This window comes from Melanostigma gelatinosum (genome assembly GCF_949748355.1).
Source record: "Melanostigma gelatinosum genome assembly, chromosome: 17".
NCBI lineage: Eukaryota > Metazoa > Chordata > Actinopteri > Perciformes > Zoarcidae > Melanostigma > Melanostigma gelatinosum.
Window position 1 is genome coordinate 2131813 of NC_136650.1, and position 22587 is coordinate 2154399.

At 40.9% G+C, this 22587-nt stretch overlaps 1 protein-coding gene across 1 annotated transcript; it reads right to left on the bottom strand.

Annotated features, from left to right (window-relative positions):
• Nucleotides 1–1090: 1090 nt before the first annotated feature.
• LOC306791102 (immunoglobulin superfamily DCC subclass member 3) lies at nt 1091–22464 on the bottom strand (the record flags this gene model as incomplete). Its single annotated transcript, XM_079287728.1, has 13 exons — nt 22167–22464; nt 18790–18934; nt 17882–18012; nt 17485–17622; nt 17192–17350; nt 8580–8745; nt 7458–7708; nt 7079–7243; nt 6065–6253; nt 5699–5812; nt 4934–5060; nt 4581–4695; nt 1091–1165 (listed from the first exon to the last, which is right to left on the bottom strand). The coding sequence occupies exons 1-13, from the start codon at nt 22396–22398 to the stop codon at nt 1091–1093; spliced, it is 2007 nt and encodes a 668-aa protein (XP_079143854.1). The 5' UTR covers nt 22399–22464.
• Nucleotides 22465–22587: the final 123 nt, after the last annotated feature.

Here is a 22587-nt window from a genome sequence, read left to right on the forward strand (position 1 = left end):
TAAAGGCCATATTTTCTATGAGCTATATCCTCTGCACAAACATGTCTTTGGAGATAGACACTTGTGGGTATTTGAAAGTCATGGATAGCCACATAATGGAGGTGTCCTTGGTGTCTTCTGATGTCAGATCAGAAACAGAACAGGAGGTTGTTAAGGCTCTCGTTGATCTCTGGAACAGTAAGGCTTAATTCAGGCTCTCCCATGGTTTTGCTCTCCCTGGTTGTGGTCCTGGTGAGCCCTCTCTGGACTGGCCTGGATGGTGACTGGCACAGTACAGTGGCAGTGGTCAAGGGAATAGTTGCTCAAGAAAAGGGTTTCCCTATCTTTTGGTTGAGGTAGGCTAGCACAAGCAGCACAATCAGGCTAGAATTGGCCTCAACTATGGCTCAGACATTCCTGTCAGACTGAGGGAGCTTTCTTTGGAGGTGTGCAGATTTGGGGTGAGGAGTAAAGAATGCCTGTCCTCTAAATGGCTCCTACGGTGATAGACAATCATTTCATATCACCTTCATAAGGCGTTTGCAAAGGCCACTGTGTTTCTTCCCATTCTTATTGCAGAGGAACTGAAGGCAAAGTCAAGCGTTCTGTCACTAATAATGGCTTCATTTGTGGTTTTAAGACCATAGTGCCCATCTCCACAAGTCAGCTTACCAGAGGAGATCTGAGGAATATAATATTTTGGTTATGGAACAGACTCCCACTGGAAAAGCAACGAGTGTTTGTGGTGTGCACACGAAAAGAAGATGACAGGACCTCATCTGGTGTGGCAATGCTCTTGTGAAGGCTTTTTCTACATGCACATGTGCATGTGCACAGGCAATAAAGGCAATACGCTTTGGTTTGAGGTAGGGTGAAGGATGGGGCGGGGTGGTAAAGGGCCAGGATGTATCCTAGCTCTGTAAGCAGTCTGTCACAGTTTTATGGAAGCTACTGTCAGGTTTCTAGCAGCAGGTTTTGGGCAGACTAAACCTATGACTGTCCTCCATCAAAGGGCACAGAAGGTACACTTTGATGGGAGGCTTGGGTTTCCTAAGTGAGGAGCAGACTGCGGGGAGGACAGGGATGTGGATGTTGATAATATTGACCAGTGTTAGCCAGTGTCCGTGCCAGGCAAACCTGACAAGTGCTGCTCAATGACAACCTGGTACTGCGCTGGACAGACCACCTGCTCACAGCAAGAACAGGACAGGAAGAGACAAGATAGAAGAAAGACAAGGAATCAGATATCATTGAAATATGGCAGTATTTAGGACATACACAAGCAGCGCATCAAAGTACCACTGGAGTTAACCACGTCTGTCCACTATGTCACAATGAGACTATCAAACAGTTCATCTGTGAAGCCTAGTCTACTGTAGTGTAGTGTAATTTAATGTAATTTAATGTAGTGTAATGTAATGTGATGTAATGTAATGTGATGTCATGTCGTATAATGTAATGTAATGTAGTATAATGTAATGTAATGTAGTGTAATGTAATCTAATGTAGTGTAGTATAATGTAATGTAATGTAGTGTAATGTAATGTAATGTAGTGTAGTGTAATGTAATGTAATGTAGTGTAATGTAATGTAGTGTAATGTAATGTAGTGTAGTGTAATGTAATGTAATGTAGTATAATGTAATGTAGTGTAGTGTAATGTAATGTAACGTAGTGTAATGTAATGTAGTGTAGTGTAATGTAATGTAATGTAATGTAGTATAATGTAATGTAATGTAGTGTAATGTAATGTAGTATAATGTAATGTAATGTAGTGTAATGTAATGTAATGTAGTATAATGTAATGTAATGTAGTGTAATGTAATGTAGTGTAATGTGATGTAATGTAGTATAATGTAATGTAATGTAGTATAATGTAATGTAGTGTAGTGTAATGTAATTGAATGTAATGTAATGTAGTGTAATGTAATGTAATGTAGTATAATGTAGTGTAATGTAGTGTAATGTAATGTAATTGAATGTAATGTAATGTAGTATAATGTAATGTAATGTAGTGTAATGTAGTGTAGTGTAATGTAATTTAATGTAATGTAATGTAATGTAATGTAATGTAGTGTAATGTAATGTAATTGAATGTAATGTAATGTAGTGTAATGTAGTGTCGTGTAATGTAATTGAATGTAATGTAATGTAGTATAATGTAATGTAATGTAGTGTAATGTAATGTAATGTAGTATAATGTAATGTAGTGTAGTGTAGTGTAATGTAATTGAATGTAATGTAATGTAGTGTAATGTAATTTCATGTAATTGAATGTAGTGTAATGTAATGTAATGTAATGTAGTGTAATGTAGTGTAGTGTAATTTCATGTAATGTAATTTCATGTAATGTAATGTAGTGTAATGTAGTGTAGTGTAATGTAATGTAGTGTAATGTAATGTAATTTAATGTAATGTAATGTAGTGTAATGTAGTGTAGTGTAATGTAGTGTAATGTAGTATAATGTAATGTAATGTAGTGTAATTTAATGTAATGTAGTATAATGTAATGTAGTGTAGTGTAGTGTAGTGTAATGTAATTGAATGTAATGTAATGTAGTGTAGTGTAGTGTAATGTAATTGAATGTAATGTAATGTAGTGTAATGTAATGTAATGTAATTGAATGTAATGTAGTGTAATGTAGTGTCGTGTAATGTAATTGAATGTAGTGTAATGTAATGTAATGTAATTTAATGTAATGTAATGTAGTGTAGTGTAATGTAGTGCAGTGTAATGTAATGTAATGTAATGTAATGTAATGTCATGTAATGTAATGTAGTGTAATGTAATGTAATGTAATGTAGTGTAATGTAATTTAATGTTGTGTAATGTAATTTAATGTAGTGTAATGTAGTATAATGTAATTTCATGTAATGTAATGTAGTGTAATGTAATTTAATGTTGTGTAATGTAATTTAATGTAATGTAATGTAGTGTAATGTAATTTAATGTTGTGTAATGTAATTTAATGTAATGTAATGTAGTGTAATGTAGTGTAATGTAATTTAATGTTGTGTAATGTAATTTAATGTAATGTAGTGTAATGTAGTGTAGTGTAATGTAGTGTAATGTAATTTCGTGTAATGTAATGTAGTGTAGTGTAATGTAGTGTAATGTAATGTAGTGTAATGTAATTTCATGTAATGTAATGTAGTGTAATGTAGTGTAGTGTAATGTAATGTAGTGTAATGTAATGTAACGTAATGTAGTGTAATGTAATTTAATGTTGTGTAATGTAATTTAATGTAATGTAATGTAGTGTAATGTAGTGTAGTATAATGTAGTGTAATGTAATTTCATGTAATGTAATGTAATGTAATGTAGTGTAATGTAATTTAATGCAATGTAATGTAGTGTAATGTAGTGTAGTGTAATGTAGTGTAATGTAATTTTGTGTAATGTAATGTAGTGTAATGTAGTGTAGTGTAATGTAATGTAGTGTAATGTAATGTAACGTAATGTAGTGTAATGTTATTTAATGTTGTGTAATGTAATTTAATGTAATGTAATGTAGTGTAATGTAGTGTAGTGTAATGTAGGGTAATGTAATTTCATGTAATGTAATGTAGTGTAATGTAGTGTAGTGTAATGTAATGTAATGTAGTGTAATGTAATGTAATGTAATGTAGTGTAATGTAATTTAATGTAATGTAGTGTAATGTAGTGTAGTGTAATGTAGTGTAATGTAATTTTGTGTAATGTAATTTCATGTAATGTAGTGTAGTGTAATGTAGTGTAATGTAATTTCATGTAATGTAATGTAGTGTAATGTAGTGTAGTGTAATGTAATGTAGTGTAATGTAATGTAATGTAATGTAGTGTAATGTAATTTAATGTTGTGTAATGTAATTTAATGTAATGTAGTGTAGTGTAATGTAGTGTAATGTAATTTCATGTTGTGTAATGTAATTTAATGTAATGTAATGTAATGTAATTTAATGTAGTGTAATGTAATTTCATGTTGTGTAATGTAATTTAATGTAATGTAATGTAATGTAATTTAATGTAGTGTAATGTAATTTCATGTAATGTAATGTTGTGTAATTTAATTTCATGTAATGTAAAGTAGTGTAATGTAATTTAATGTCATGTAATGTAATGTACTTTTTACTATTTCCCAACACGGTTGAGCTGTTGTCTCACGTGTGCCCTGTGGGGCGAATGCATGCGATTTCCCTGGTTGCTGTATTAAGACTGCATCTCTTCATGCAATGTATCAAAATCAGTGTTTATGCTTATCATTGACATATATCATTCACTATACTATGCATAAAATCATTTCGTATAAGAAGTCATTCTTTTTTTATCTCATAAAAAATAGCAATGGCATAATGTAACCAACCTGGCATTTGAAGGGTTCATTTATATTGGGTAGTTATGATCAGGACCGAAGTTGGTTAAAAGATTTAACTCAGTGAAAGTGGAAAATAAATATGAATGTAGAATTTTGGGGCAGTTTATTGATGCACAGTTTTGTCCTCCAGTGGCATTAGAGCATAATGATTCAATACAATACTTTGTTTCATGTTGCTACACTAAAACAAATACCTGAACGTGTAGTGAAACTGCACTTCATAAAGGAAGAGAGAGAGAGCGAGTACCTGAGGCGCTGACTCCCCACTGGGCCGCTTTGCTCCACCTTTAAGGATGCCGTTGTGTCCCGTGTTGTCTCTTGGTACGGACCAGCTGTCCTGAGTCCCTTTACTGCAAAACAGACTGCAAACAGATTGCAGCTATGAGTACACATTCTGCATAACCTTACATTAGCATAGCTGAAGAATAATTCATGAAGGTGCAGCATTTTCAAAAAGCCAGTCCAACTGATCAATGAAGACACCTGGTCCAGGTTTGCATCTGACAGTAAACATGATGCATAGCTCATTGGATAATAACTAAATGATCGATGGCGTATAAACACATCGTAAAAAAGGATGAACGGTGTGTTGGCACTTACCTGCGACGGTATCCGAACATGAGGAAGAGAACACAGAAGATAATGCAGGCGGTGCCTATATGGATGCCAATGACGATGCTGCCAAGAGAGGCCTCTCCGTCCCTGCACTGACACAGACTGTCCCCTCCTGGAAGCAAACCAGCACCAATGAGGAGCATCCTTCCATCATACGGGGAAACGCCTGAGACTCAGCCACATTTCACACATAGAAATGCTCCATTTGTTGTCCTATTGCTGATATTATAGTCTTAAGGCAAAGGTCAGACAGTCCATACGATTCATTGAATTGAGCATTGCAGTCTGGTGGTCCTTTGGATGTTTGCTTGCAGCCATTTCAGTGTGAAAGCTTTCTGTCTAGCAGCCAATAGAACTTTAAAGAGTTATTCCTCCTATGCCATACATTTTGCCCAGGCATAATGTGTCAAAAGAGCAATCACCTTCCAAATGTCTTGATGAGGATGAGCTCAGAAATATGAAGATGATCAGCGATTTCTACTTTGGAGACCCAGAATATTAGATTATGTTCTTCCAACAGAACTCACTAGTAGCTCGAGTTTACTGACTTTTACATCTTGTCTGATTCGCTCTCGCATTTTCTTTTGATATAGACTATATGCATCTGATGATATATTAAGTAAAATAGCTTCATTAAGATAGTCTATTCATATTATTCATGAAGGTTTAAGTTGTGTTTAGGTTGTAAATTAGTACATGTGTTTGCAGCCTTCACAGGTGTCAGAGCACCCGGTCTGTGATCATACTCACCAGTGGCTTGGTCACTCACGCCTTCCTCTGCCAGCGACACCAGTTTCTTGGAGCAGTCACTCTCCCCGTTACCATTGTAGGCCAGCAGCTTCACTTCATACACTGCACCGGATTCTGAAACAGAGTCAGTCAGGAGTTTGAAAGCATGTTTTTAAAAGAGAATGATTTATGGTTAACTTGAGGCATGTCAGAGGATGTGCGTTGTGTTTTAGCACCATCATACTCAGCTACCTCACACACACACACACACACACACACACACACACACACACACACACACACACACACACACACACACACACACACACACACACACACACACACACACACACACACACACACACACACACACACACACACACACACCCAGCTTAGAGATGGTGTGGGCATTGATGTGAGAGGGCATCTGGATGGGCCTCTGGAAGTCGGCATGGGGGACCCTGCGGTAGGACAGCCTGAAGCCCTCAGCCTTGCCGGCCTTACTGGGGAGCTCCCAGAGCACCTGCACGGCGCTGGAGTTCACCACTTTGGTGAAGAAGGTGGGAGGGGTCGGCACTGGAGAGCGGAGACAGAAAGAGACAAGCTGATATAGACGAGACAAGAAAAAGAGATAATGAGAACAGAGCAGGTTTGGTTGAGAACTGTGGTCAGCAGCAGCTGACAGGAAGTGGAGTCAGCTCAACAAAGACACGGGAATATAGAAGAGCACAGATCAGCCAACAACAGTAAAGAAACATTCATACGACTTATGAAGGAACCCATTGAGGGATGGCATTTTTCATTTTATACCAGAGCAATTTTAATTTACCAGTTAGTGATGTTATTGCATAAATAGACTCATAAACTTGTACTAAATGTACTATTTATATATGGAAGCGGCTCATTTCTCTTCATTTGATTGGATCTCTGGTTACATAATGTGCTCTTTAAACATCAGATGGAACTCACAAAGGATTTAGTGTACACCACTTGGTCGAATTAAAAAATGTTTTTACACCTTTTAAGCACACGTCGTTTCTTCAGAAACATGTAATGTACCGTAATGTGTGTACGTTTTTGCACTGTGACTCATTTGACTGCCCCACAACATCATGTGATGCAAGAGTCATCTGAGTGAACATGCACTATGGAGCATCTCGGGATGTTTCAGTTGTCTTGTGTTTAGATTCTTTTGTTTTCAACATGACTTCTCCAGCTTGTCTAATGTTGAATACCGGACTTTGGAATCTTATATTATTCTCACTGATCTTCTCTTTTCTCTCATCTTTTGGATCATGACCAATATGATCCACTGTGGTGTAGAAGTGAATGACCAACATGAATAAGGAAGCAGAGCAGGAATGCACCCCCCACGGTTCCTTCAGTGTTTCGTGCGCTTACCGCCCCCTAGTGTTGTGGTCACCACAGTGCGGGACTGCTGGCTGGCTCCCAGAGGAGAGTACGCCTTCAGGTAGAGGGAGTAGGTGGTAGCTGGTTCCAGGTTGGTCACATCATGCTGGAAGGTACCTTTACTGATGGCTTCCTGCAGCTCCACACTGTCAGGCTCTGAATCACACACACACACACACACACACACACACACACACACACACACACACACACACACACACACACACACACACACACACACACACACACACACACACACACACAGGCATATAGATTTAGTTATTATTACAACTAAACATGTTTGCATTTGAAGTACAGGATTCTTGCTGTGTGTGTGTGTGTGTGTGTGTGTGTGTGTGCAGACACTCACCTCCTATCTTGCGGATGTGCAGGACATATCCGATGATGCTGTCAGTGACGGTGGCCGGCGGCTGGCTCCATGTGATCTGCAGAGCGTTGGTGGACAGCGCGCAGGCCGTGAGGCCCTGCGGGGCGGCGGGCAGGTCTTTAGCCTGGACCACGGCTAGACGGGCGCTGGCTTGGTTGGTGCCGGCGCTGTTCTCGGCGATGCACTGGTAGATGGCCTCATCCTCTGAACTGATACGGGTCAGAGCCAGAGTGCTGCACAGATAACAACACACAGCTGCATCAATGCACTGATACATCCGTACAGGGAGTGGATGGAAAAACATGGAGTTAGTTTGTACAACTACACGTAATACTGCTGCAACTTCACCGGCTCTACTGCTACTAATACTACCACTGCCATATATGTGGTATCAGCGTTCAGTAACATTACAAACATCCCCGCTGTGAGATTATCTCATTTTATTCATGTTGAACTATGTTTCTGTTCATCACTGTGAAACAGGTCTAAAGTATTATGGTTGAAAAGTTGTAGAATACAAAGACTTATGATTCCATCTAAGAGTACAAAATGCAGCAAGCATATGCATATGCTTAATATGTGATAAGGGAGTCCTTGGAAAATCTCCCTGGCCCCTAAACGTTTGAGGAGCCGTGGATACCGGCTCAGTGAGCCCACTCTCTGTATGTACAACGGTTAAAAGACTTCTGTGCGTTAATGGGACATGCATAGATTGGACTTTAGAAAACTAAGGCCTGCATCTGACAATACTACTGCGACTGTTGCAGAGGAACTCAGATAAGCCTCTTCTATGCTTCTGTCATATCTGCTGCCTGCTTCTAAAACCACCGCTATGGCCTGTGCCTCCTTCTCTCTTTTATACATTTGAATATAAGTGATAACTTTATATCATAATTATGCCTTCTTTCACACCAGTAGTTCTACTGCTGGCTCTGCCTTTGGGTTACCGTGATATTTTAATTACGTATTTAAATAACCATTCTGTGTGGCTGCCCATACTGTGCAGAGCTGATGGAGGGACTGAAGTCTCCTGTCCTCAGTTTCTGCTCAATGAAATGGAAACGTCCCATAGTTACATTATAGGTCAGCAGTGCCATCGCCCACCTGTTGTTGTTGGTCAGCTTGACGGTGCGTCCGGGCATCAGGACCTTGCCGTTCTTCAGCCAGATAAGGTGAGGCTCGGGAACACCCTGGGCCACGCAAGTGAACACGGCACTGCCCCCTGCTGGTTTGGACACAGACTGCGGCCACTGCAGGAACTCAGGAGGAGCTGAGGAGAAGCAGAGAGGGAGGTGAGGCGGACTATCAATCTACATAACAGACTCAGACATCATTATTTGTTCGTGTGAAATTTTGTAAAATCTAGTTTTTGTCCAGCGACTTGAATAAATCATGTTTGATGATGATGTTTGAGAGCAGTGAAGAATAGATATTAGAGATGAAATATGACCCGTTTAACTTCATAAAACTGGCTCTAAGCAGCGTATAATACCCCATTTATAAAATCCAAGCAAGTATTAGAATAAAGATACAATCATTTATTTCATAATCATTTGACTCGTGTGTTTTTATGCAAATAACCAGCATACATGACACTAATTAAGGAAAAGGATAACATCTAGAATTGACTGACTTCAGGACGGTTGAAACTATATTTTGGGACGGTGGTAAAAAAGAAAGAAAGTCTAGAGCCTTGATGTCAATTCTAGGTCTTAGAGAGAAGATCGGAATTGGCAAAAAAAATAATCGGCAGGTCAGACTTTCAAAAATCACAATCGCAGCAACTCTTAGCTTTGGGCTATAATCTCTATAACAATACATCCAATGCTGCATGTTAAGTTATCAACAGATCTGAATACAGTTCATCACATCCTCAGACTGCAGGACTGACAGCTTTCAGGAATTCTGTGTAATCTTGGAATTTGTTTACATATATTAATTATATACTCATGTTCTCAGCAGAACAGAATAAGTGTGGAATTAAAAAACAACACCCAGATCAAATGAAATAGTAAACACAGTCTGTGCTTTAACTTCTGTGTCGTGGAGGTCTCTGCAAACCCCAAAGGGTAGTCAGGTCCCTTTATCAAGATTGAAGACCTTTCTGTTTGCTGCTGCCTTTAATTGAACCACGTTCAATTAATATATTAATCAATGAAATGTGCTATACAAATAAACTTGCCTTGCCTTGCCTTTATAATACACACACACACACTCACACGCACACGCATACACACACACTCTCACACACACACACACACACACACACTCACACACACTCACACACACACTCACACTCACACTCTCACACACACACACACACACACACACACACACACACACACACACACACACACACACACACACTCACACGCACACGCATACACACACACTCTCACACACACACACACACACACACACTCACACACACTCACACACACACTCACACTCACACTCTCACACACACACACACACACACACACACACACACACACACACACACACACACACACACACACACACACACACACACACACACACACATGCAGCCTGCTGACCCCAGCCAGTCCTCGGCTGTCTAGATGCAGGGTTGACTGATCCTCCTGACACCCAGTTCAGTACTAGAGGCACAACAGACATGCATATGCTGGGATATGGACAGCACTCCTTAAGCCCTAAAGCCCCTCCCACTTCAGCCCACGCTCAGCATCTCATTGATCTATTGACCTCAACACCTTCTGTGACCCGCCACCCCCCAACCATCCATCCATGAGCTGGGGGAGGGGGGGTCAAGATGACACATTCATCACTGCAGTTTTATCAGAACCAGCTCAGTTAATCTGAGCCAGAAGGAACCCGTGAAGGAGACAGCGTGAAATGACACTGTAGGTGTGTGTGTGGTTGTTGTGTTGTACCATCACAGGAGCAGACCTGGTGCGGTAAAGACGTGGTGCTGTCAGTTTTTTGGGTTTCTGAACCAAAAATACATTTCATAACTCGTTTCATATCAGCCTCGTTTCACGCAAACGCACGATGCCTCGAGGTTAACGCTGTTCAGCTTCAGGCCACAACACTTGGTCATGGTTACAAAAACAACAAGTCATGGTTTGATGGGTTTAATCCTAATGTAACAAACATAACAAGGTGACTAGTAGTCAGCATGCACCTGCATGAAGGAGACCTGGATTATAGTGTGTAGGGTTAGGGTTAGGTTTGGTTAAGAGCGGGGCCCTCCTAAGAGGGCCACGAGGGGCACTGGCACAAGGGGGCTGTCCTTTAAAAAGGCTTTAATAAAAACCCTGAGGATAAAAAGCAATTGAAACAATTTTATTAAAAACAGCCTGACAGCAGAGCAACCGCCAGCGGGACAGACGGAGAGGAGATGCTAAAAGGGGAAGGGGAGTTTAAAAAGCAGGCAAACAAGGGGACAAAGGAATAAAAGCACAATCACACACAGTTATTCCCCAACAAATATATAAATAAAAGTATAAATAAAATTAAAACACTGATATAAGTTATATAAAACGATAATAATAAATGTATAAGTGCTTTAACAAAATAAACTACGTAATAAGTGCTTTAAAATGTAAAAAATATAAAAAGATAATTTAACATATAATAAATGTATATACACACAACCCACATCTAAAACTTACACAAAAAACAAACAACAAACACAACAAGGTGACTAGTAGTCAGCATGCACCTGCATGAAGGAGACCTGGATTATGGCGCGTAGGGTTAGGGTTAGGGTTAGGGTTAGGGTTAGGGTTAGGCTTAGGGTTAGGGTTAGGGTTAGGGTTAGGTTTAGGGTTAGGGTTAGGGTTAGGGTTAGGGTTAGGCTTAGGGTTAGGCTTAGGGTTAGGGTTAGGGTTAGGCTTAGGGTTAGGGTTAGGCTTAGGGTTAGGGTTAGGGTTAGGGTTAGGGTTAGGGTTAGGGTTAGGCTTAGGGTTAGGGTTAGGGTTAGGGTTAGGCTTAGGGTTAGGGTTAGGGTTAGGCTTAGGGTTAGGCTTAGGGTTAGGGTTAGGGTTAGGGTTAGGCTTAGGGTTAGGGTTAGGGTTAGGGTTAGGCTTAGGGTTAGGGTTAGGGTTAGGGAGGGTTAGGGTTAGGGTTAGGGTTAGGGTTAGGGAGGCTGTGAACGGATCTGTTCTGATGCAGCATGTTTACTTCATCTGTATTCTCTGGTTTCTGATTCTTCCTTCACCGTGGAGTTTTCACAGGCGTGAAGTATTCCTTTAATACACTTCGTGCAGTGATTAAGAATAAATCATATGTCCCCGTGTATGATTTAACAAACAGCTGCCAACAATCACAAATGAAATAGTATTTATGAAGGCTGTGGTGTAATCACTGCACTGTAATGCAGTTTGACCATCATGGATTAGCTCAAGACACCAGCATATATAGTAAAAGCTCATGTTTAAGGCATTGTTACTTCATTTGCTGTGTGTGTGTGTGTGCTCATTATCTCTCGGGGGGGGGGGGGGGGGGTAGCTGTCCACCCATTCATCTGCTCAGCTGTCCCACCATCATGTTAGAAAGTGTCAGGCATCCTCAGCTGAGCGCTCATCAGTCGATCCATACTCTGCATTGATCGGTGATTCTGTTGACCTGGAGTTCCACCTCACCTCGTAACCTCTTTTTATGTTTGTTTGTTTTCTTTTATATTTGGGGGGGGGGGGGGGGGCATACTTCAGGCACTGAACATTTACATATGTGTGAGCCATAAAACTGTTAAAATGGCAGTACAGGTACAACATGTATGAGCAGTGGATGTATTTAAATACTGATAGATGAAAGTACTCCGAGGAACATTAGAAGTTCTAAATATGATTGCACTAAGCTGCAAAGAGTATTTTAATGTGTAATACTGCCTTTTTTAAGGGTCCTTCATGACTTCATAACTATTTCCAAGGACGTTAACTGGAAACAACGATGTCATCCGGTAACAATTGGATACATTTTAAGCAGCATTGTTGGTTTAATCTACAGGAATGAAACAACTTGGAGGATGATCATGTATTTTGTGTGTAAAGTCCAAACCAGTACAGCTGTCTGATCAATATTTCAATTTAAGATCAAGTGGAGTATAAAGAAACATGAAATACAAATGGTTCAGTAAAGTACCTGTAGTGTTCATATGTGTTTGTAACACCGACCACATTTGGCCAGATAGTGTTCTGCTTTATTCAGTCCACATCTTTCACTGCCGGAGCGGACATAAGCTACACTACATTGAACGTGTACTTAACTACACCCCTAAATAAATGTACCTGCCAGCCTGGCCATACGTACCCGTTTGAATGGATTTTTCACCACATTTGGGGAAGAAGTTATGTGGCTCAGCGTGATACTTACGATGTTCACATTATATGTGAGAAGTGCATTGAGGCCCTCACTGGGATCTGCATGATAAAAGATCCGCAGCTCATCTCGTCTGCAAAACGAGTCCAGAGAAATGAGGAGGAAGGAAGGAGGGAGGGATGGGCGTATTTAACGCACCATTCGCTAAAATGGCTGTCCATCCTTTGTCTCCCTCTCCGTGGTGACACCCTGGTTGCCATGACCCCTCCGCCGGGATGCTATTCATCTTCCTGCTCTCCCTAATTTACCCTGAGACCACACCTCCTTTCTCCATCCACCTCCCTATCTGTCCGTCCTGACGCCACCGCCTCCTCCCTCACGCCAACCGTTTTCACACACATACGCCCTGCATCCTCCTGTCGAGGTCAGGGGTCAGAGGTCGCAGGTCATTAATTCCCCTTGGACCCCCCTCCGGCACCTCGCACCCTGCATTGACCGTCTAGCTGGCCTTTTTTTAAAAAATCTCTTTGTATGTTGTCTTCTTTGTCCCTTCATTGTGACCATGACCGTGGACACACACACACACACACACACACACACACACACACACACACACACACACACACACACACACACACACACACACACACACACACTCACAGACAGACCTCTGCTAACCTTCTCATGACAAACAGCAGCCAGTCTCACTGGTTCCCCCCCAACTTGACTTCGGCTGGACAACAGAAACATCTTCACAGCGTCTCTGTACTGGAGGATTTGACCGTAACAAAAGACAAATGCAGAAGAAACATGTTCTTATTGTTTTATTATGTCTAATTGCAAAAATGGAACACTTTTTTGCAAAAAGAGCATGTTTTATAGATTTAAAATGTTCTTTCTATTGGTTTATGAGCTCAAATAAGTGTAGATTATATTTACAGCCTGTGAAGTGATGAAATAATTGCAAAGCCTGTGGTTGAATCCTCAATAAAAACAACAACATATAAGTTTGTGAATGTAAAGAAAAGATACATAAAAATGTATAAAATGTGCACAAATCAATGGAAATGTTCTAACTGTTTTGTATCCATGCATATCTAACGTTAGTGTTGAACAGCTTTCTGCTGTGGATGTGTACTCAGGTGGACACAGAAGCTTTTCTTTTTTTCTCAGATTCTATGTGTAAACTCACCATTTTTGTTTTCTACGACTACACTTCTTTTCCTGCACATTTGAAAGCATTATTTCACAAGATGTGAATCCTGTTGAAACTTATCGTAGCCCATAAATGTTAAACACACTTCCAACATATAGGAATAGCTATAAAGTAATGTTTTATCCCATATGTGCTACTATACAAGACATAAAATGACATGATCTGCAATATGATGTCACATTAAAAGTGACACACAATGTACACGGTGATTTGAACAGTATTTCCGAAGATGACCCAGTGTTCTTAAAGGAATGAGTAGAGATTCATCTCACCTGATTATGATTGAGCATCGTCAACAGCTTTATTGTAAAAATCTCATTTTGGACGCACCGCTGCAGAATGACGACATTTCATTTCCTCTTCTGAACCACAGTGTGGGTGGTCATGCTCCCAGATAACCAAAGAGAGCAAATTGATAAATGAATGAATATATTTGAGAGCGGGCTCTACATCAGAGCCACTGCCAATCACTGTGAGAGAGTGACAGGGAAAGTGTTGATCGATCTGCTCAAAGAGTCGGACACAACAAGAACAGAGTGGTGATGGATGAAGGTAAAGCTTAATTATATGAATATAGATTGGTGGTAATTGAGAATACAAGAATTGAATGTGCTTCAGCTCTTACACTGTCTGAAGTTAGAGTATAGAGTATATCCTGGACTTCTCTCAACAATAGTTTGATTATAGCAGCCGTCTCAAACTGTGCTGAGGAGACCTCAGAGTCGTGTTTACTCGACAGACTGAGGGTCGCTCAAGATGAGCAGCAACAAAAGTCTGCTTTAGAATTGTAAAAGAGGCACATCAACCGCGTTACACATGAAGCTCAATGTACTGGTCATGAGGAGTACTCAGCCGGTTCACCGTTCATGTTATCTATTGTATTCATCTGGAGCAGCTTCACAAAGTCGGAAACAATAACCCTTATGATGTCATTAAGGTTATGTTAACTCGGTTTTGGAGACTAATAATTCATAACTAAAGTGTCTGCATAAAGTTTGAGAGGTATTGACATTTAATCGGAAGGGAGGGCATAATAAATATATGCTAATGGTTACATTATGGGAAATGTAGGATGCTTTGGTGCTTGACCCATACTGAAGACTAGAAGTTTGAAAATATCGGCCTCTGCTGCACAGATTGTGACCATTCTATTATTAATCTGTCTCTCTCTCACAAGTCCCCCAACTTTATTGAAGTGAAATACAGAGTTAATAACAGTACCATCCAAATGATCTTGTGCAGGTCGAATATCTTGTACAGTAGTAAAATAAGTATTTCCATCCTTCACTTAAGTAAGAACAGATATGTTTTCACTTTTGCTTCATTTTATTTCATGCAAAAAGTTATGTAAAATGTATGCATAAACTGGTGAATGTACCAGTAATGTACTCACTGTCTGTATGCAGTACGCTGTAGAAAGCGGATGTGTTTAGGGATGTGTATATGTTTTATAGTTTTAAGTGTTAAACCTTTCTGCTAACCAAAGGTCACTCCCATGACTGACAACAAACAGAGAAATCAGAGCCTGGTCATTACAAATTGAACACTTGAACACTCTTCTTGTTTCTGTCTTGTGTGCACTCTCACGCTCTGGGAGCTGCTATTTGAGCCGGCCTCAGGACAGCTAATTAAAACACAGCTATTGACTGTGAGAAGTGATATACGTGTATGGACATCTGTAGGGTGATGGACGAGCCACGTCATAGAGAGCCCCGACCCCTCCTCCCACACACAGCTGAACACTGGTGTTAGTGCTTAGCGAGGGGTGTGCATGTGGTTGAGGTGGGGATGGGTCTCACACCGGTAGTTTCACCACCATACAGCTGGCCAATGCTCCCAGCCTACACCCCCACTTAACAACCCGGGGCAAAGGTGAGCAAGAAAGGGTGGAGCTTTGCTATTGACCCTTTCCTTCCTCTCCCCTCACCACCGCCGCCAGTTAATATGGTCAAGTGCACACGCACGCCTGGTCAACAAAGGCTGCAACATTGTCAGGTGTTCTGGACAGGATGCATCTATATCAGACTGTCAATTCACAAAACAGTGTGTACAGTATGACAACATGACACTTTTGATATGGCAATGTATAATTCAAACTATTCAAACTGTAGTATATTTAATTCATCCTCACTCAGCCCTCCCTTCCCTGAATGCATCATGCCCTGCACTAATGTGTTTTTATATAAAAGGAACAGTCCAACATTTGAGGTTTCATCAGTTCCATCTCTGTGTATCCAGTACATAGACTGTACATAAGGATAGATGGCATGTCTCCACTTCCTCCCACTGTCCAGAAGTGAACACAGATATCCTCTATACTGGTGCTGATATCTGGAAATCTGAAAGTCATTTGGAGCCAGAGTCTGCGCAGTAATGATCATAAACCCGTGCTATCCCATCGGCCTCACCTAGATGCTGCATTACACTGACGGTAGCACCACGGTAGCTGTTTGGCTAGATACACACAACAACTTAATATCTCTACAAATACATTCATCATCAAATTGAAGAATGTTCTATTACAAAGACTCGTGATTCGTGTTTCGGCAACGTCACCAGCCGTTCTGCTAAGAACACACACAGCTGGCTAACCAGCATGTTGCTAAGCTAGCTCACGACACGGTCAAAGACTTCATGAACAGACAGTACATAAAGATCTGTATGTGTAAAGATCTTTATCATGGTTGAGAACAGTTCAGGTTCAAGTTACATCTCCGGTCCATGTTCTATGTAACTTGCCCACCACTGGTGTTAACAAGGTTTACATTCTTCAGTTCCACATATTTTTTTAAGGCTAAGTCTGATATAAATGAATGATAAATCTACAGACGTTATGCATTTACTTCAATGAAATTCATGCAAAATAAATTGATTTAGTATTTGACCACCAGAAGGACGTTACTGGATGTATCAATAGGGTTTTTGCAACAGCCTTTGAAATTGACAGACAATAAACAGGGAATTTATGACTCATAACCTCAGTCTTTTTGAAATGCTGGTTATGGCCCTGTCTGTACTGGACACAGAGAAATGATAACTTCTAACCATCTTCTCACCTGATGTACATATGGTAGCAAAGAAGAGTATCTCCAAATAGTTAGTCAATACAGAATCAATGGTCAGTACGGATCAGTACGGCCAGTGAGGCGCTCTAGGAGAGTTAACACTTGAGCAGTATGTCTCTGCATGGCCTCACCTTGTACAACGAGTCGTCCGAGTGCAGTACGTCTCATTCTGGTGCCGGGCCGATTGGCAGCACACACATACACACCAGAGTGCTGCAGGGAAACATCTGAGATCATCAGGTTCCCGGTCCCCAGAACCTGGATACCCTCCACTCCAATGGAGCGTCCGTCTGATGAACACACAGACACAGAGACATTCAGAGATGGTTTGTGAAATAAAAACCAAAACATGCTTAAAACTGCACATCATTAATTCTCCTCCAATCAAGTACATTGACAGTCCATCAGAAATTTCCAGTGGTACCTAGCCTGCTCCAGGAAACAATGGGCCTTGGGTTTCCTGTGGCGATGCACTCCAAGATGGCCGTCTGATGGATGGTGATGGTCAGATTCTGGGGTCCTGACAAGATGAATGGCTCCTTGTAGGTTCTGGGAGCTCCACCTGAGAGGATGATGGAAAACAAAAAGTGATGAGTTGTAAAAGCCTCCATTTTGGGATAAAAGCAATTTCTGTTTCAGTCGAGGACTGATGTATGGGAACATCTTAAGTTGGCAAAACAATCTGAGATACGGTGATGACAATTACCTCTCCAGGTACATCCTGTTAATACATGCAGGAATGAATAACGTAGCTCGAGCCAGAGGGAGTGGAATAACTAACCCTTGTTCTTTAACTACATGCTACATGTGTGTCCACCTACCAGTGATGTTGAGCATGGCCTCGTGGCTGAAGCGAGTGTTGGCGGGGTTGGTGGCCACACAGCGGAAAACGCCTGCATCCACCTGCCTCACGCCTGTCACCTGGAGAATACCCATTGGCAGGAGAGTGTATCTGGACAGGGAGGAGAGGTATGTGTGCAGGTAAAAACATGTTTAAGACATTTGTATATACAGTATATGTCCCATACAGGACATGTTTAAACATGTTTAATCTATCTTGTAATGAAAAGTAACACCCCAAGTAGCACACAAGCGTCAGTATTAGACATCTGAGCCACTTGAGGTTGGTGGGTGGGAAAGGTTGTGGACGGGTCAAACAGACACTGGACTTTTCAACCTGCTGTTCATGTCCATCCATGGGAAACCAAATCAGCATCGACGTATTCAACAGTAGTTTTATTATGTAACTTACGTACTTTTTTACACAATAAACCTAGTTATTATGCATAAGAAAAATACGTCATTTAACCCAGACCAAGCCAAACCAAGTAGTTTTGTTGTATATGTAAACCTAAAAACGAAGTTAACCTCCGTTGGAAGTTTAATTTGAAAAGCTACTATGCATGTGATAATTGGAAACTGTTGCTTCTGACACATCCAAAACAGCATCGTCGAAAGCAGAGGACCACTGACCAACAGGCGTGTATTTGGCGAGTTGGGAGTGAGAATGTGTTGGTAGGCTAGAAACTGTACACAGTGATTTACAAATCAGCTTTCATGTGCAGTTTCTCTAGCAACGAAAGTAGCAAATTGTAAGTCTTTGGAACGTAGTCGGAGCATACAGCTGCACAGTGGAGATCTGGATTACACTGCAGCAGTGGTTTCAAGTTTTTAGGGATATTGTGATGCTAAAATGCTGCTAACAGTCGAATAGTGTGTATGGTGTTACCTGTTGTCGGTGGTGTTGAGTGGTACTCTGTCTCTCTCCCAGGTGATGTTGGCCTCAGGTACTCCGTTGATTTGACACTGGAAGCGAGCTACGCCTCCCTCATCCACAGACATGGACAGAGGGTGGGTGTGGAACTTTGGAAGAGCTGAGGAGCAAGCCACACAAAGATCAGCCCTAATCAGACACTGAATATGGATGTTATTTTGAAGCATTGCATGACATGACATGATGATCAGTTTCCCAGTCCAGGCTGCCACTGCTTAATGTTTTTAGTAGGCTATAGTGTCTACTGTGTCTCTGGAGGAGCTTTGTCAAGTCTGAGAAGATAACCCTGATGACATCATAATGATGAGCTGTGGTTGAGTGAGTGTATGAGTTTTTGTAGAGGTGGGAGTTTACTGGACAGGGAAGGTCTAACAAAAAGATACTATAGGTTACATTATGGGAAGTATAAGATCCAGTGTTTCTGGAGCATATTGGTGGAGATGATTTGCTTCTATCTCTTTTCTTTATCTCCTCTCTTCTGCTAGATTTTCAAACTGAAAGCCAGTTCTGTCTCCTGGTATTTCCAAGTTTGCTGAAGAGAACGAACATGGAAATGGATTTTCCATCAGCCTTTCATGTACAATCTGCTATTGCTATAACACACTGGGATGGTGTAGCATGCCATGCTGTTTCAGAAAATATTTTACATTTTCAGATCAAAACTTTTTCAATCAAAACTGTAAAATAGTTTCATTTCATTTCATAATCCATTGAGCAATCTCTGCACACAGATTTTCACATCAATATTTTTCTCTCCTCCAAGTGGCTCAGTACATTAGAGACTTATAGTGCACACACACACACACACATATGCACACATACACAGGATTCCTAATGACCTCGTGGCCATAATCAATAGAGGTGTATACCACAAAGGGGGGTTCTGGAAATGAGAAAGCATTACCATGGCAACACATTGCATTGAAGTAAGACCACCTTGAGGTGTCTATAATTCTCCTGGATTAACCATAAAGAACTTGTAGTAGTGCAGGTGTGTGTGTGTGTGTGTGTGTTTGTGTGTGTGTGCGTGTGTGTGTGTTCATCACATGTACATTACTGTACACACCTACATGTGCTGAGCAGAGTAGTTTACAGGTTTTCCGTAATGAGAAGCCGGTATGTTTTGGCGAAGGCTTTGTAAGGCGCCTGTTCCAAACAAAGGATCAAAAGATCCGAGGGGGGCTTGGGTTGCCAAGTATGATGCAGAGGTGTTCACCGTGTGAAGTACCATTGGTAACAAAGACTGTGGGATGTTTGACAGAGATGTGGTGATATCCTCTGCTCCCTGTGCAGGTCTATGGCCTGTGGGCAGTGCAGGGATATGGACATTCAAATGGCTGAGGAAATGGCCTTTGATCAAATTCAGTTTAGATTTTCTTGGTACAATCTTCATCATAACAAAACAAAACCCCAGAAAGTTTGAGGTAACAACTTGGAGCTTCGTTCCTACAGGATATGATAATATCATACAATGAAGCTTTTCCTTCTTATAGATAGCTAATAAACAAACATCACTGGATGGGGCCAAAATCAGGTTATGAAAAATAATAATAATAAAGCTTAGTGATCTTGAAAATTTGCAGTCTCACCAAAAATGTGCTACTTCATCTTACCAGCCATAACTGCTTGTGTTATATAATGAAGTAAACTATTACGACAAGGGCCACAACTATGAGTACACAGAGGTCACTATGAGAACACATAGGTCATTAGGGGCGACCGTGGCTCACTGGGTTAAGCGGGTCGTCTGGGAACCAGAAGGTCAACGATTTGATCCCCGACTGGGACGTGTCGAAGTGTACCTGAGCAATACACCGAACCCCCGGGCGCCGATCAATGGCAGCCCACTGCTCCCTACATACCGGTGGCGGGCCGTGCATTTTATACCTGGGCCTTCACTGCTGTCCTGCAGCTGAAACACCACCTTATAACCACATTGTGGCGCCACAGCTGTTATTCATTGTTAAGGCTGTAACTATGTACGTCTTTGTATTAAACCGTTCGGTACGAGTCATTTGAATAACGCTCGAGCATTTAGAGAATGCAAAAGCCGAAATTCACTGTGACAATCAACAATCAACAATATCGTCCCCATGTACTTTAATCTGCACTGGCTGCAGGTGAGAGTCTGCAGGCCTCTGGCTCTGTTCTACCTAGAGACACAGAGGTGAGATCTGATTGGATAAAAGCTCGACTTAAAACAAGCTGCACTGGAAGCAGAGCAACTGAGGAAGACAGGAGCTGTGCAATGAGAACATAAGATAATGGGAAAAATATTTTATAAATTATAATACATGTAGTGTATTTAAGAAAAATTATTAAATTATGAAATAGATATAACTTTGTGATTCTGTTTAGGCCAGCAGAGAAGGCATTGCAGGCCCTGACGGCCCACCACTGATAGATACAGGGATGGGTCAAATGCAGAAGTCAAATTTCGTGTATATATATGTATATGACAATAAAATCCTCACTTCCTAACTTATGAGTACACAGAGGTCATTATGAGTACACAGAGGTCACTGTGAGTACACAGAGGTCATGTCCTTTACAATAGAACATTCTACACATGGTGGGTGTGTTATTGACAGATTCCAGTATTTCTAGGTTATAGTTCATTTGACTATTTATTGGTCAATAATCAATCAAGCAATACACTTTCCCAACAAGAAATTAAGATTTACAGAAAATAGAATTGGATAGTTAACTGAATAATTAACAATGAATCCAAATAGTATAACTGTAGTTATATGTAGTATAACTGTAGTTATATGTAGTATAACTGTAGTTATATGTAGTATAACTGTTTGAACAATGATGGTGTTTGGTGGGCTGTTGGGGGACTCATGATCTCAGTATTTCTAAAATCCTGACAACGACCCATTACAGTGAACTTGTATGTTTTGATATTGATGATGAATGGAAGGAAATTGTATTAATTAATCAAAAAAAATAAACTACTGATGTTGTTATTCTATTATGATGTCATCTCCTAATTACACAAAGGATCTCATAATTACAATATCACCATCGAGATTATTAGATTGTTTCCGTAATTATGAGATGAGAATCTCATAATTACGATTTCCATAACTCATTGGCGTAGCTGTAGGAACTGATAATGTATCGTTGTTGAATGCCAATCACTTCCTCGTTTCCTCTCAAATGTCCGACTCAACTCATTTGCTCATCGGGAATAAGATAACTAGTGACATTACTTCTTCCCGTCCCCTTGTAATAAGTACACTGCTTTAGAGTGCATGTAATTGTATGACATAACAATTATATAGAATGTAACAGTAATGTGCTGTGTTGCACAATCAAACACTTACACGCCAAAAGGACTTTGGCCTTGCAGCTGACCAGCATGCCATAGCGATTTTGGGCTGCGCAGTCGTACTCGCCCATATCCGCGTCACTCCCCTCTCTGCGTTTCTGGAAGCTCTGGATGAACAGCGTGCCATTTGCCAGCACCTGAACCCGCGGGCTGGTGGGTAAAGGCACCCCGTTTTTACGCCACGTGACCATGATCGGCTCTTCACCCTGCACCCGACAATCCAGCATGAGCGGGCGTTCCCTCACTGCGATCACATCACTTGGCTCCAGCAGGAAAGACAGCTCCGAGGCCAAACAGCCACCTGCAGACGGGTGAAAGAGAAGGACAGGTTATCAGACAGAGACAGGCTGTATGACTATCTGCTTACTTGAAATGATGATGTTGTATATCCAGCCTCAGTCTATGGACATGAATAA